The following is a 15,623-nucleotide window of genomic DNA, read 5'->3' as shown; positions in this document are numbered from 1 at the left end:
GCGATATACCATCCGGCGCAGAAGGACTTAATTCGTGTAGTTAACAATGCTGCGGGATTCGACAAAAGCTGCCAGGAACGATCAGAGAGTGTTACATAACTTTTGTACGAATTGAGCTGCGAACCACTAGACTCAGAGGCTGGGTGCTATGCTTAGATTGCTCGATCAATTTAGATCGGAGATCTGTCAGGGCGGCCCAAAGAACCTTACGATATTTCATGGTCCGACAGATACGAAAAGTAAGAGGGATATTTCACCGAAATGACCGGGTTTCCCCCGATCAATAAAAAGTTAAAGAAATTTTTGGTTCTCAAATCACTCCAGCGCACATATTTACTACGTAAAGGGCAGCTGATCTAACAGTCTCCGCCACACGCCTATTGAATCATAATGCGGGGAAGATTCTCGCGTGGTTTGTTGTTGTTTACGCTGCAGTGAGCGATTCCTCAACTTAATGAACGACACTCCGTGTAGGAGTGAGTGAGCAAGTGCTCTTATACTATCACCAACTCATGAACAGTGGGCTGCAACTTTTTTATTTCGTTTGAAGCCTATGGCTGAACAGTGGCGGATACATATGGGAGACGCAGGGGGCGCACACCCCTCCCTTGCGGGGCCGCCCACCCTACCGAACAATGCAGAACCACTATTGTAACTTTTTTACTTATATCATAAGATGGTATTGTCTTGTATATACGTATAATCACTTTAATCAAAACTTTCTTAGACATTGCATGCAACATGATTATTTTTTATTGCGATAAATTAAAGGTAACTCAAGATATATTTTGCACCCCCCTTAATTTTTTACTGTATCCGCTACTGTGGCTGAATGAGGACCATTGCTTTTTGATCGTAACTTGTCTTCTATTCAAATAATTTTTATGAATTGCGATTTTGAGTCTTGTGAGAGGTGCTGGTGAAGTGGACCCCCTGAGCACCCTCCCAACAGTTATTGGGCGACTTTCGACGGGCCCGTGATGATTATTTGTGTTTCAACGTTTAGTGATGCGTGAGAGGCTTTGAAAATATATTCTACTCCGGCAATATATTCTGGATCTGCGGCAGTGGTGTTATCTAAGGGAAGTCGCTATTATCTGGTGACATACATTTGTTTTTTGTTAACATTCAAGCGCTGTAACGAACGAAACGCAATCTCGGTCTCGTTTGTGCGGAGATAACTGAGGTTGCTTTGCGGACGAGAATAGGCCGCCTGATCTCCACGCCGCTGACCCCCAGCCACGCAACAATGGGTGCCGGATGACAATGGCCTAAGTGGAGCAGCAGCGGCGTACATGAATCACATCTTCAGGAGAGGCCCAAGATCAATGAAATATGGGTTTATTAATTTCAAATGAAAATTTACATTTAAAATGGATGTTAAAGTGAAGGAAATTGAGTATGTGCGATTGCACTGGTAGATAGATAAGTAGTATTGCGAGAGATCCAAATTTCAGGCGGTAGACAGCTTGAACGCCCATTAAATTTTCTCATTCTATGGGGAAGGGGGCTTTTGGCCCCCTCTCATGCGCGCCCCCTGGGAGGAAGGGAAGTAGGTACTTGCCTCTTCCGGTGGGAAGTCATAGCAGTTGGCGATCTGCTGGTAGAGCTCCTTGATGTTGGAGAAGTCCGATATGATTCCCGTGGGACTGCCTTGCGCCTGTTGGCAGTGGAACACCAGTTTGGCTTTCTGGACGCGGCCGTCGCTGGACGGGGGCGGCTGCGTCGGGGCGCCTACGTCCTCCGAGAGGGGTTCGCGGCGCTGGCCCTTGGCCTTGTTGAAGAGCGGCATCTTCACTGCACCCGTGGTATAAACACGCCGCACCTCCGCATACCACTGGCCCCACACGGGAGAGGAAGAAGAAGAAGGAGGCGAAGATATCGCCCCCGCCGACTGATAGCGAAATCCCCGTGACGTGCAGGTGACGACGGCGTATACACCTGCCCTCCTGTCGTCTCTCTGTTGTCCCGCAGCGCCACAACGGCGCGGCGTGGAACCATCCGCTGATTCCCTCGATTGTTGCGCTCGAGTGAGCAAGAGAACTTTTGGGGGCGTAAACGGACGGCAGTGCGATCTACCGGGCAAACAGTGAACCTCCCAATCAAAAGAGCGGTTGGGGGGCGGTGATTCAAATAGGCCGCTGTTCGTACGCAGTACGCAACAATAGCAAATAATATTGACTTAAAGGGGAAAATATAAAATAAATTTTTAGAGGTATATTAAAAGTAGTTCTGTATCAAAAAGAGGTCAACCCCACCAGTGGCGTGGCCAGGAATTTCATTCAGGGGGGGGGGTCCGAAACTAGGGGGAAAATAAAAAATATAGGGTACTAGGTAGAAAGTTTTAAACTAATTTTAACGCTTTTCATAATCGAAAAAACTTCATTTGTTAAATAAATATTTCATAAATTCGTGATTTTTCATTATTTTGTTTCCTTTTATGAAGGAAAATAATTTTATTTTTATATTTTGGAGGGAGGGGGTCCGGACCCCCCTGGCTACGCCACTGATCCCCGCCCGAAATAGAAAAATGCATGCAAGGATCAACGTGATTTTGCAAAGCAGGCTTTCTTTCACTATCTTAATGAAGATTACTTAGGCGTTTCGCGAATGTACTTCACAGCTTTTTATTTTCATACTCGAGATTTATCCACGTCATTACAATACTTTGAAAAAAATATAGTTAAACCTCGTAAACCATTTATTTACGTAATGTGGAAGGTATTATCTCAAGAGCAGTTATATTCTGCACTAGAGAATCTGGTCACTGGTTATTTTTTAAAAATTTGAAAAAAAATCGGTTTTCCCGCTATTATGGGAAAACTATAAGTTTTAGAAGAAAGTACAGCTGAGACGAAATATGCATACAAAAGAGTCAATAAAATGGTGCCCGGTACATTAAAAATCATACAATCCGTTAATACACTACTGAAAAATGCAAAAAAAACGTGGAGAATCAACGCTTAAAAAGTACTATTCCATTTTTCACCACCCAAAAAACTTAACACAACACCTAAAAATTGAGAGGTTTAGAATGCTAAAAAAATTAGTGAAAGATGTCGCCGTGGATCGAGTAGTTTATGCAAGATTTTATCAGTGCTTTATCAGGGTGCGTGTGGAATTATTTAGCTCCCTCTTAAAAGCAGACTCTGTGATCGATCCCTAAATTTGGCGCCATTAGTTAAGTGGATACATTTTTGAAAGAGACCCATCTTCTTCGTCATGAAGATCCACTTTAATGATGGTGGAAAAATCAAGGGTCTTCCCCCAGACTAGTTTTTTGTGATTAAGCCAAGGCTGTGCGTTGCTGGATCATCGATGCATTGTGGAAGAATCTCCTTTAAGGCTGGACGTTGTGACGAAACAGAAAGGACTGTGACTGAAAGGCGAAGGAGTCATAATCGAAAGAAACTTTCTAAAATGCTCTTTTTGAATTTAAATTTAAAGCGATTTGATGTCATAAGAAAGATATCTTAAGTTTTTTTCTTCGTTAACTTTGTATTTAAGTAAAATTTTAAATGGCACGAAGAGCATAAATTTATCCCATTGATAAAAAATTTGTTGATGCAGCAGTCGAGTAAATTTAAATACCCTCTGCAGAAACATTAAGCATTACAAAAAATTCCCCAAAGACTTTTACTCACACTCAAATTCGATGGCATTCGGCTCGACTGTTGGGAATCCCCATAATAATTAAGAAACGCGTGTTTTCTTACATTCATCTCCTTGGTGTAAATTTCACTTTGAAAGGTTTTAGGACAGAGTTTGTGGCCCCACTTCTGTTTCAAGATGAAATTTAGTTTCCTTAACTACCTTTGTTGCCATTGGCTACTCAAAGTAAATATTTCGTTTACACGTAAATGTACATGCACTCAGAGGGAGAAATAACTAGCAAATCAATCATTCTGTTTCGATATATGTTGGATTTAATGATTATTTCGTGTGCAGATGCTGCGTACTTGCACCTGATTTCACTGTTGGTTTGTATTTTACGTATTATCAGACATAGCTGCGGTCGTCAAGAGGAGTTGAAATGCTGCTGTGATGGTGGTGGGAGTTGGATCGAGTCCAAGTCCCGAAAACCTTTGTTCACAACTTTATTCAGATTTTACACTCGTTTCATATTTCTTGAAGGTTTCAAACCATTTTAAATTTACTGCAACAGCTTTACATAAATTCTATTTTTTCAAGGGTAATGAGTCATATTAAACTTAGGTATGTAAAAAAACCCGGCGTTGGAATTAACAAACAGTTCATAGACTAGCGCAAAGGGTCACACACTTTGTTTTATTATAAGAAACTTATTGTTCTGTTAAGATAAATGTTGGTTTTAATTATTTGCTTGAATTGGTTACTGCAAACTCTCCTCAGTTTTCTGTAAGTTGTTCTGTAAGCCTTGAAAACTTATTTTCACCTTGCACACGAAAGATCATGATGTGAAGTATGCAGATTTTGTGATCATCGATATTGGTTAATTTACCCTTACGAGCGTCATCATATGACGTCACGTAGGTTCTATAGGGTTAAGATGCGTTTTCTGGGGTAGGAAGTCCGGAGTTGGGCGTGGTACTCACTCCGAACGGTCGCAAAGCCGGAACCCTTTCTACGACTCGCTCATCCTCGCCGGCCTCTCTCCTCGACCCTCAGTGTGATAGGCCTCCCTCCCGAAAAGTGACCGCTCTGACTGCAATTTTAAAATCAATCATGAAAAAAGTTATTGTTTGCATCGTACTCCTGGCAACCGTGCGATCAAGTACGTCTTTCAACCGTGTTTCTGCATGAAAATAACGATTTTGTTGTCTTCGCTAAAAATGTGGCTGCGGACCACCGGAAAATGGCAAGAGCGCAGGGCTTTGGAATGGGCAAGGTAGCGGACTGTTTGAGTGAGCTTCGAGCACGATTTGGCCTTCTCGTACTGCTCATTTACCCGCCGAGGCTTCAGTTACTTTACCAGAGTATTCTCTGTGTCACTAACTACTGTTGCTAAGTTCGCAGGCTCTCAAAATGTCATTCTTTACTCGTACGACAAAGGTTTTATGAGGATTATGATGAAAGAAAATCGCACTTTCATTTTTATTTTATCGCAATTTCAATAACAGTTTATCGCATTTTGTAGCGTCTAATTTTTTATTTTCATAATGAGGTAGATGACGATAAAATGTAGTGAAACACGGTTACATGACAAAATACTGAATATTTTAAATGCTTATGTTTTAGAACAATAATAAACTAAGGAATAAGACATATAGTGGCGGAGGTGTAGCTTTCCCGCGCCCACTTGTAGTTCGCGGCCACGTAGAGTCCCTGCCAACTAGCAGCTGGCCAGTCGCTCACATGCTTTAAGCGGTGAGTGTGTGGCGGAGCATTTAACCTGCGCTCGGCACAAAATGTACGAATTTTGCCGTCGAAAAGGCAAATTTGCGTGAAAATATCATAAAAGTCCAGTAATCGCATATATGTCGCATTTATTTGCGCACATCGCATTTATATCGCATTTGTGATTTTCACGCATCTCTAATTATGATATTCATGAGGCACGTCAGCGTTATTCGTGACTCACGGTTAAGCATTTCGTCTACGGCATTGGTTTGCACTACTTGCCCTCGGAGTGTTAAACTATACTCTCTATGATGGCCCTGAAAATTGAATCTTTGACGAATGATCTGGAACGATTCTACTAATGGCACAGTTTCAGGTCCAGAACTACGAGTTTTGTGAGAGGGGGTGAAGAGGAGTTGCTGCTCCCCTCCCCTGCTACTCTGCCACCCCCTGCCACACCACTAAAATATAATACATTCGTTGGCTATTGTTTCGAGATGAGTTTATTCCAATTACACGTGCTATGTTGGCTTTTAAGACGTTTAATTAATTTTATTGCTTAAAGTAACATATGGATCAAATAATTATTGGTAAATAATATTCTTGGGAAATTTAAATAATTTCTTTAAATAAACTTTTAAAATTTTGCTGCCGCCCTGAAATCTGCTTCCCGGGGCATGTACTCCCTCTGCTCTGCCGTACTTATTTCCGGGCCTGCATAGCTCTACCCTTACCTTCCTAATAAAGCTCTGGAAACAATATCATTAATTTTAATATTGAATTTTAAAAAAAGTGAAAACTCGCTGCTGCGAAGCAGTTGAAATTATGAGTCATTTTCAAGTATTTTCTTAGAAATTGCGGCAAGAAATGAGCACTCCATCCACCGTCACCAAAATATATTTTCATTGTGATACATACAAATCTACCGCGTAAATGGCGGTGAAATTTACATAAAATTCAATGAAAATTATCGTCTGGACCAGGGACATTTGGCTTTCAGGGGAAATGATCAAATCACTATGCTGTTCTGATTTCTTGATTTCCTTGGCAATTAGACGAGGTTCGTGGTGCTGCGTATCAGGCTCTGGCGGTTCAATTGAAATGGAGAGAGAATAGGCCTCCAAGATGTCACAACCAGTGAAGGGCCTCCTCCAACCAGCGCTAAAGCCGCGCATGACGATAAATGTTGTAAATTTAAACATGTCTTGTCACAGCGGTGAAATTCTTATTGCCATTAAATGCCATGGAAAAAAATCCTGGGCAGGAATTTGAACGACAAAAGATATTTAAGGCTACACACACAGGGGCGTTTTATGACCATTGTTTATTGGGGGGGGGGGGGGCGGTTGATCATGATCACTTCTCGCTGCGCCTTAGTGGTATGCATCACCTCACCGCGTTAATCCGTCTGAGGTTTGATAAGTGCGACAAGTGGCTTTTGGATGCATAGATATTCATCCTTTATTTTCAAACATTATTTTTTTTAAAGATGATGAAATAAATACTTTTGTTCGAGATGACCAGCTTAAATAATACCAACATTTCAAATTTTCCAGAAATTAAGGCAGGGCGGAGCAATATGGCAGATGGCGTGGAACGTAGCTGTTAACTGAGAGGTAAATAGGTCTAACTCCTCTACTCCCCAACAATCAGCCACCATTTTCATGAAGATTTCTCACCTTCTGGGGGAGTTTGGTTTGAGTTGTTATTTTGCTTGAGGCATTCCGTATCTTTGTATCATTGGAACTGCAAAGAGTTTTAAACGTCTGATAAATAAAAATTAAGCATTAAAAAATGGAATTCCTTAAAATTCCATTTTGAGAGAGATGAGGGTTACTTAGTGGCTCTCAATTCTACGCATTGCAAATCGGATCCCGAAATTATGAGGGCAGGGAATCAAACATTATTTTGAGAAGGATATATGTTTGCACTTTTGCTGGAGAAGGTAATTTTACATACAAAGAATTTAATTTGTGTCACAAAGTAATCCACAGAGAAATGAAGTAAACTCACTTATTGTATAGGGTGCGATGGAAATAATAAATCTGTCAAAGAAGACGGCAGATTCCACACTTCAGATCGCATACCTATCTGTCAGCCGTCATTTTTGATGACGGATTACTTGCGTAAATTTTTGCTGTCGCATCGAAATTTTAAGCGTAAGCAGAGTAGACTATGTGCAAAATTTCCTGGATCTCAAGTGTTAAAACTTTTCATCAAAACAAACAATTAAAAAGTGAAATGATCAATTTTGAGTTACAAGAAAATGTTGTCTACGTTATACTTTATAAACCTTAAAATTTTCAGGATAGTTGCATGAGTTTTAAGCTAGTGATCTCTTACTAAAAAGACATATCGAGCTGGAGGTATGCGCCCTCTTGCGACAGATTGCAGCCGATACTGAGGTCCAGTGGCGCAGCGAGGGGGGTTTTGGGGGATGAAACACCCCCCAGAGCTCCGAGAAATATATAAGTTTAATCCATTTTACTTAATTGGATTAGGATTTCTTATGAAATAGTAATAGGATTAATCAAATATCCCTCAGAAAGCCGTAACACTCGCCATTTTGAACCATTAATCTTAAATTTTCTGGAGGAGGGCCCCCGCAAATCCCGATTACCCTGGCGGGTATGCAACAACCTCACTCCCCTAAGTATTGCTTGCGCCTAAAGTCCTAATTCTTAGCCGCGCCCCTGCTCAGGTCTGAAGGCCACTACGGGAACAGGTTTCGAGTGAGCATAATCTTTTCCGCATAATTGATAAGAATCAGCTTTGCGTCAAGGCGACGCCACTGCGTTCTAAGAGGTGTAGTAGGAGTTGTAGGATACCGTAGCTGCTTTTTAAAAGTAGGACAAGGAAGGACTATTTAGAGACAAAAGAAAAAGCAAAGGAGGCTCAAAAGATAGGGGTTATTTGAAGATAAGAGCCTAGCTCGGGCCGAAAAGTTTAATTCATGTCGGTGGCTGCCGTCAACATACATATTTTGGTTGCTTTGTGCATGCCGAAGCAAAACAAGAGGTGTCAAGTGGGGGATTAAAGGTTAAGAGGTAAAATGCAGCACCGGATCCAGGATAGGGAGAGAGGGTAAGGTGGGAGACTTAAGGGGTCTTTACTCCTAGCAGTAGTAGGGGTCCGAACAAAATTATAATTTTATCTTGTGTAATTTGGGTACCCAATGGCCTATACCCCTCTAGCCCCTCTCTGGATACGCCATCGGTATAATGGTATGTATTGGTAGATGAGGGCTTTACTTGAGCAGAGAAGTTTAGACCCATTTGAGTCTACCGGCCCTGACTGATCCTTAAAGAAGTAATTGGAAGTGGGGCATAGCCGGTGATATCAACGCGCGGAACGTAGTTGGTAACTGAGTGGCAAATAATTCTAACACCTAAATAGTAGAAAGTAAATGGGAAATATGTTAAATTTATGTGAAATAGAACTATTCCTCGTGTACATCAATTCCCTGCAGTTAATTCTTGCCCAAGATTATCATTTTAGCCCCGCAACATTTACAAAGATGGCATTAAATACGGTAAGAATTTTTCTCGGGCACCTCATCACAGGGGTGTTCGGTAGAGTGTGAGAGGGCTACTTTACCTCTGTTATCGTTATTAAAATCAGGCCCGTTGAGCTTAGTGGAGGTGGGACAACCCACGCAATTTCTAGAAACATTGAAAATAATGTAATATTTTAGGTGATTCACCAATGTAAGTTTTTGTTTGACCAGCTTAGCAAACAGTGTTTAAAAATAATTGCTGAAATCCACATAGCCACTCGACTGTACACATATAATGCTTCAGATGCAATATCATTGAGAAGTATTGCACACCACCAAGGGGACCCGGAAATAAATTTACCTACCAAAACAACGATCTTAAACCTCCCCCGCCATAGCCAGAAAATGTTTTGGGGAATAGGGAGTAGGGGTTCATTATTGGGGCTTTCGCAAAAGGCCATTCTTTCCAGAACTTCGAGAGGGAGAGGGCTTGAACCCCAACTGACTTCCCCACCGCTGCTACGACTATGGCCTCAAACTATAACCATTATTTCATTTTAGAACACCTACGAAAACACATGCTTGTAAATTCGGATGATGTAAACTTAACCCTAAAACGCTCAATGAACTATACAGAAATACTGAACAAGTGAACCGCCAATGAATGGAAAGTAATTTACAACACATTAATAGTAATGCATTGAATCTTAACGTATAGCTCAACCATCAATGGTGTAACAAATTAACTCATTTATGTACCACTCATTTTGAAGCTTTCAACCGTGCTAATGAGAACAGCTAGCTAATGATTTTTGCGCCCGTCGACCCCACTGTTATTTTTGTGAAAAATGACATATCTTAAACTCAGATTTTACAAATGTCTTTACTTTTTTCGGTCCGTTCCACTCCATCGATAGACTCTTAAAAATAACACGAAAATTACCCGAAAATAACCAGCATACCCTTTTCATAATAAGTTAATCTGATGAATTGTTATTCCACTATTATTACTATATATGAAGGTGACCCTGTCGGCGGTTGGTTTTTTTTCAGCTGAATAATGTTAAGAAATGAGTTGCTTGAAATGGCTTCAAGGTTCGTGTCGGTTAGAGGAGAGGGACATGACTCGTGGGGAGGTGGGTTAACAGCCGTAATTGTAGGTAATGTTCCGTGTGAAATTCGGATCGCTCTACGGGCAACCCCGCGAGAGGGCACTCTGATAACTCTATTGAATAGCGCGGAGGGTGATAACGCATCTGGTGGCCTTTTGGAGAATCCAGTGAATTTTTATATTCGTACCCTACCCTCTAGGCGAGTCATCATCTAAAGCAGGGGTTCCCAAACGTTTTTGTACCACGCCCCCCCCCCGCTACACAGATCAGCTTTCCATCACTGTTGAATGCAGTAACGCAGAATGGAAAGATTCAATAATTGTACGTATGATGAAAATTAAAACAAGTATTACATGAAAAACGAATATAATTACTGATACAAAATTTAACATTGTAACACAGATACATTTTCAATTTAAGGAAGGTGAAACAATAGGCCTACCTACTTACAAAAACAAAACATAAAATGTAATTTAGTGAGATGGGTGCGCTTGCATGTTGATAAGTTGACAGATCCTGGGTTGAGTTTCAGACAAAGCACAGCGTAGGTCACTTTCGACATCAAGTTTGTTGCGGTAGGTACTTGGTTTTGATCGCCACAAGAGTTGAAAACGCTTTTTCGCACATGTATGTTGTTGAAAAAGGAAAGTACATTCGACCAGCTTTCTCTGAAACACTGGGGTAAACTTTTAAGTACTTTAACCAGTACTGTAACCTTCTTTGATAAAGTTTACAACTTTATTGAAACTTTACAAAAACAATTATGAAAACTTAGGAAGACTTAATTTCAAAGATCTGAGGAAATTATTTTTGTAATTTTTTTATTTATTTCATTTGGGTGTCACGCCCCCCCCCCCTGGACTTTCTCAACGCCCCCCAGTTTGGGAACCCCTGATCTAAAGTCTTCACTTTTAAGACGCAGTTCTCCGCTCAATTCTCTTATTGGGTCCTGAGCTATACTTCCTTCTTCACCTACTCTATGAATCTCATCCGTGTCATACCTCTGCCGTCCTACCATTCTACTAAGTAGCGGATACAGAAATCACTCAAGGGTGGGGGGGGGGGGGGGCGCAAAAGATATTTGGAGCTACCTATACTTTTATCGAAATGAAAAACAATCAAGATTGTAAAATTTTAGAAAGTTTTATTCAAACTGATTATGCACATACTTTTATATTATATATATGCCATATCATGATATAAAAAAGTTACATTTGTGATTTGAGAATACCAGGACTAGCCACGGTGATATCTTTACGGAGTCACCCGCATGGCACAAATTGTGCGGAAAATCCACAGAGAAAAAATCATTCGCCTTATCCAGGATTCGAACCCGAATCCCCCAATTTCCGATCAAGTGCTTTAGCCAGTTAGATTCAAATCATTTATTACCAGTTTTTTTTAAAGTAATTATCAATTACATATTTTTTTCTCACAATTTTTCAGTAATTCCCTCTTTTTTTGCAGTGAGTGGAATGAATGAAATGAGTTGATTTTAATTAATAGTATTGTAAACAATAAAAAAATAAAATAAAAGTGATGTGACAAACATTGAAAACACCGGGACGTCATTCTCCCCTTTGGAAATTTGAGGACTATACCGTACAAGGTGATATGGACTGCTGAGCATATGATGCCACGAGCAGTACAAAATATCGTCCGCACAGCGCTACAGCCGGAGAGCAATGCCATTGTGGTTATGCAATGTTCGGCAATGAAGGCGGCCCCGCAAAGGGGGGGGGGGTGAGCGCGCCCCCCATATGTATCCGCCACTGCAGTTCTTCATGAACGATTATTTTAATTATATATATCAAGTCTTATGATGCGGCCGATTTCATTGTCAAGTCTTCCACCCATGGTTTTCAAAGGCTTCTCCTCTATCGTAACTCCTTTTAGAACTTCAGCATTACTCGCACGATTTCCCGCCCCGAGTTTTATTTGGATTGCCCGATAGAAACGGAGTTGTCCAGCGTACGATTTCATAGGGATATACATATGTGCATTGCGCAGTCTGTATCCCCCATCCATCCCTGCGCTATTTGGCGCTTGAAACTCGAGAAGATGATGATGACGGCGATGCGATAGGATTGGATGAAGTATCGCTCGCTCCGTGTCTCTCTTGAGATTTATGCGATGACGCATTACCGAGGCGACATTCGCTTTGTTGACACTGGCGCCGCTTAGGTGAACGGAATATCCCCGAACCAGTGCACCCACCCCAGCATCAGCCCATCCATCAGGGGCTCCATCTGTGTTTGCCCTGAGCACACCACGGTTCCGGTTTCCTTTTCCCTTTAGTTACTGCCGCGGCCGCTCAGGTGTCGCCAACAGCAGGGAAGAGGGGGTGGGGGCGGGAGAGAGGGTCGATGTGCACTTGTCTAATGCAACTCCCCCCAAATCGTATCATGGTGAGCGCAAACTCAAGAGATGCTGTATCAATCAAAATAACGCACAAAAAATTACCACTATGTTAAACCATAAATTGCAATCTGAAAAGAGTGGTATATTGTAAATTTTAGAGGTTGTGCAGTAACGATTCAAAGTGTATGGACCTGTGCAGTGGGAAATAGGAATATGCTTTAGGGGGGGGGGGGGATGGGTGGGTCCGGGGGCGACACCCTAGCAACGTGGTCCGGGAAATTATTGAAAAATTACATGCCTGGAAATACATTTTACATCATTTTGGCTCTTAAAATTTAACTTTAAGGAGATGCAGTTATTATACGTCAAAACTAGACAATAGTTTTAAATATTTTAATATTTCTCTGAGGCATTGGAGGGGGATCTATCCCCCCCATACAGTAGCGGATGCAGAAAAACTCAAGGGGGGGGGGGGCGCAAAAGATATCTTGAGTTACTTTTCCATTTATCCTAATAAATAATAATTAAGTCACATGTAGAGTCTAAGTAAATGTTGATAAAATTAATTACACATATATACATGTGTACATATATATGTATAAGACAAAGTCGTCTTATGATACAAACAAGTTATAATTGTGGTTCTGCAATTTTTTGCAGTACGGGCGGCCCCGCAAGAGGAGTGCGCGCGCCCCACATCTGTATCCGCCACTGGACCTGTGAAACATACGGGAAATATTCGAAGCAATCAAAATTTTATTAATTTTTGTAAATAAAACCTTATGCCGTGGAAGCAACTCCCCAAGCATTTTTTTATGCTTCGATATCTACACAAAATAGCCCTCATAGTTTATTTTATTTACCTCTTCATAGAGGAGAAGACAGGTTCTCACCGTTATGACAACCGTGGTTCATCCTAAGTATGGCCGCCGGGAGGGGAGGTTGAAAGGGGGTGCACTTGCGCCCCCATCGGTCGTGTTCAATTTTTGGAAATGCTTGTGCTGACTAATTTTGTAATTTGAAGAGGAGCAGTGTGTTTAGAAGAGAAAACACTACTAACGACTTTAAAAAGTCTTTCTTAACAAAACTTCAATTTTTTTAGAATTTAAACAAAAGCTTAATCGAGAAACCTGGCAACATAACGCCCCAGGGACGGATCTGAGCGAACTTCTTTGACAATTTTTACACCGGGATTGTCCCCTGTAATTTTTAACATTTTTTCGGGAAATCCATCATGAAATCAAAAAGAAGGCTTTGGGTGTCAATATCCACAAATAAAAACATCATTACGCTGCGATTTGCTGACGAAATAGCAGCCATAGCCTAGACGAAAAATGCTTTGAAGAAAGCTTTGACAAATATGCAAAGGACAATGGCCTGATATCATATAAACGGAGACAGGAGCCTGTTAAGGTAACTAGTCATTATCCACATCCTACCAGACATTGTCACCTTGACAATAACCCGTTTAACTTGAAACCAAGATCGGTATAATAAATTTCTATGGAAGATAGCAAAGTGATTTTTTTCTGATTACCTTTTATGATTGTTTGAAAAACCTCGGGATCGGTATTGGTATTGCCCCTCATGACCTTAGATTCGATTTCCGATGACGGCAGTGATTTTTCAGGGGTTGCCCTATCCCTGTTAGGGTGTACGTGGAGCGCACCTCAAGTTCGGAACTACATCCAGCGAACTGCACGTCAAGCCTTAATCTCCTTTGCGCGCTGATTCCGATGCCGATTTTCTCTCCACTCTCCGTTCCCCAGCCCTTCCCTTGGGGGTTGGATGGAAGATGGGACGTGTGAGGGTGGATAGTGCAGTGAATGGGAAGAGGGTGGAAGGGGAATAGGGTGCGAGATGGCAAAGGATTCATGGGAGGGGGCGTGAGAGATGAGGGTGGAAGCTAGTTTAACAATCTACCTTTCTGGATGTTGCCTTTATCACTGGAAAAACCACTGTCTCCCGGTTCTCCTTTCTTACTCCGGATCATCCGCACTCCGTAAATTTTACCTGCCTTGATAGATAAGAACATTCGTTTTCCGCACAGTGCCCAAATCTGCCTTGAACGTGACTGTATTTCGATAATCACCCCTAACCCAACTTTCGCGACCACGAGCGTTCAAACTTCGCATATTGCTGCTATGTCAAAGGCATAGGCCGTCTCTCGGGTCTTAAGTAGGTAAATAGTTGTGTATATGTCTGGTACCTTTGGGCAGAAAAAAGTCGTGATTTTTTTCTGAAAAGGTTGTTTGTTAGCTGATCGACGCATCTATTAGACATCTGACCAAACCAAAAACCCACTGCACGCGCGCCTTCTCAAAGGTTTAGGCTATATTCTCTTGAGGATCCTATACACCGGCAGCGTACTCTAAATGTGGTCTCACGAGGAAGAAGTAGTCCGTTTCTCTCACTTATCTTCGCACTTCTCGGGAATTCTTTTCACAAAACGAGCAACCAGCCGCAGGTCATTTGCGAAATACTAACGCACGGATTTATGGACCATTTTTGACGCTCATAGAATGTGCGGAATACAGATGCGATCTCTTACTCATACTCTTATCATCCGTGACTTCTTCGGTGTATCTAAGCACCAACTATCCTTCCCCTGCCCCCTTTAAATTCGTTATTTTCCACCTCTTCCCCTCCCCTGTCACATCATTCGGTTTTCCTATCACCTTACCCTCCTCTCCCCCTCTTTCATAACAATGCCTCCTCCAAAATACATATAAATTCGCCACAATTAATGCTGTGTTTACCATGACGATGATGTAATATCGTTAAAATCAGTGTTAACTTTAGAATCAAAATTTGGTGGAAAAAAACACCTTTTTATTTAAAAACTAATCCAGTGTTTTGAAAAGAGGAGGAGGAGGGGCGATTCAGAAAATCGAAACCACCCTCTCCTAAAATTCCTCGAATCACTGCTCTTTCTACTGCCCGCTGGGACATTCGATAGCTTATCGCGGGCACGCACGCACTGCGTATGTCGAGACAAAAAGCGGACTTGAGTGAGAGAAACACTGAGCTCTAAACAACGGAGTGCTGGTCGCCAAGCACCGCGCACGGGAGCAGTTGAAGTCAGGTAAAATATCGTCCCGACCCTCTAAAAATGGCCGCGCTTTCAAAGCATTATTTCAAATGGATAAATGCGCCAAAGTCGATTGTGAGGAGAGAGATTATTGACGTGAAAAAACTGTTGCGTAGGATGCAATTTGCCTTCCTAGTTGCATTCTCGCCCGAATTTTATGAGAAGAGAAAAACTTCAAAGTAGCGTGATATCCCATACATTTAAATGGAGAGCAATTTCAAAAGTACTCCTCAAGCTGGCCAGA

General features: G+C 41.7%; 1 protein-coding gene across 1 annotated transcript in view; it reads right to left on the bottom strand.

Annotated features, from left to right (window-relative positions):
• LOC124156660 (PDZ domain-containing protein GIPC3) overlaps positions 1–2,001 on the bottom strand; it is a 64,372-nt gene extending 62,371 nt beyond the window's left edge. Inside the window, exon 1 of the mRNA XM_046531320.1 lies at positions 1,565–2,001. Within this exon, the coding sequence (XP_046387276.1) occupies positions 1,565–1,792 (228 nt within the window). The 5' untranslated portion in view covers positions 1,793–2,001. The remainder of the gene's footprint in view (positions 1–1,564) is intronic.
• Between the last annotated feature and the right edge of the window lie 13,622 nt (positions 2,002–15,623).

This window comes from Ischnura elegans, chromosome 1 (assembly GCF_921293095.1).
Source record: "Ischnura elegans chromosome 1, ioIscEleg1.1, whole genome shotgun sequence".
In the NCBI taxonomy this organism is placed as follows: domain Eukaryota; kingdom Metazoa; phylum Arthropoda; class Insecta; order Odonata; family Coenagrionidae; genus Ischnura; species Ischnura elegans.
Note: the sequence above shows the minus strand (reverse complement) of the source record. Positions and strands in the feature narration are given on the sequence as shown.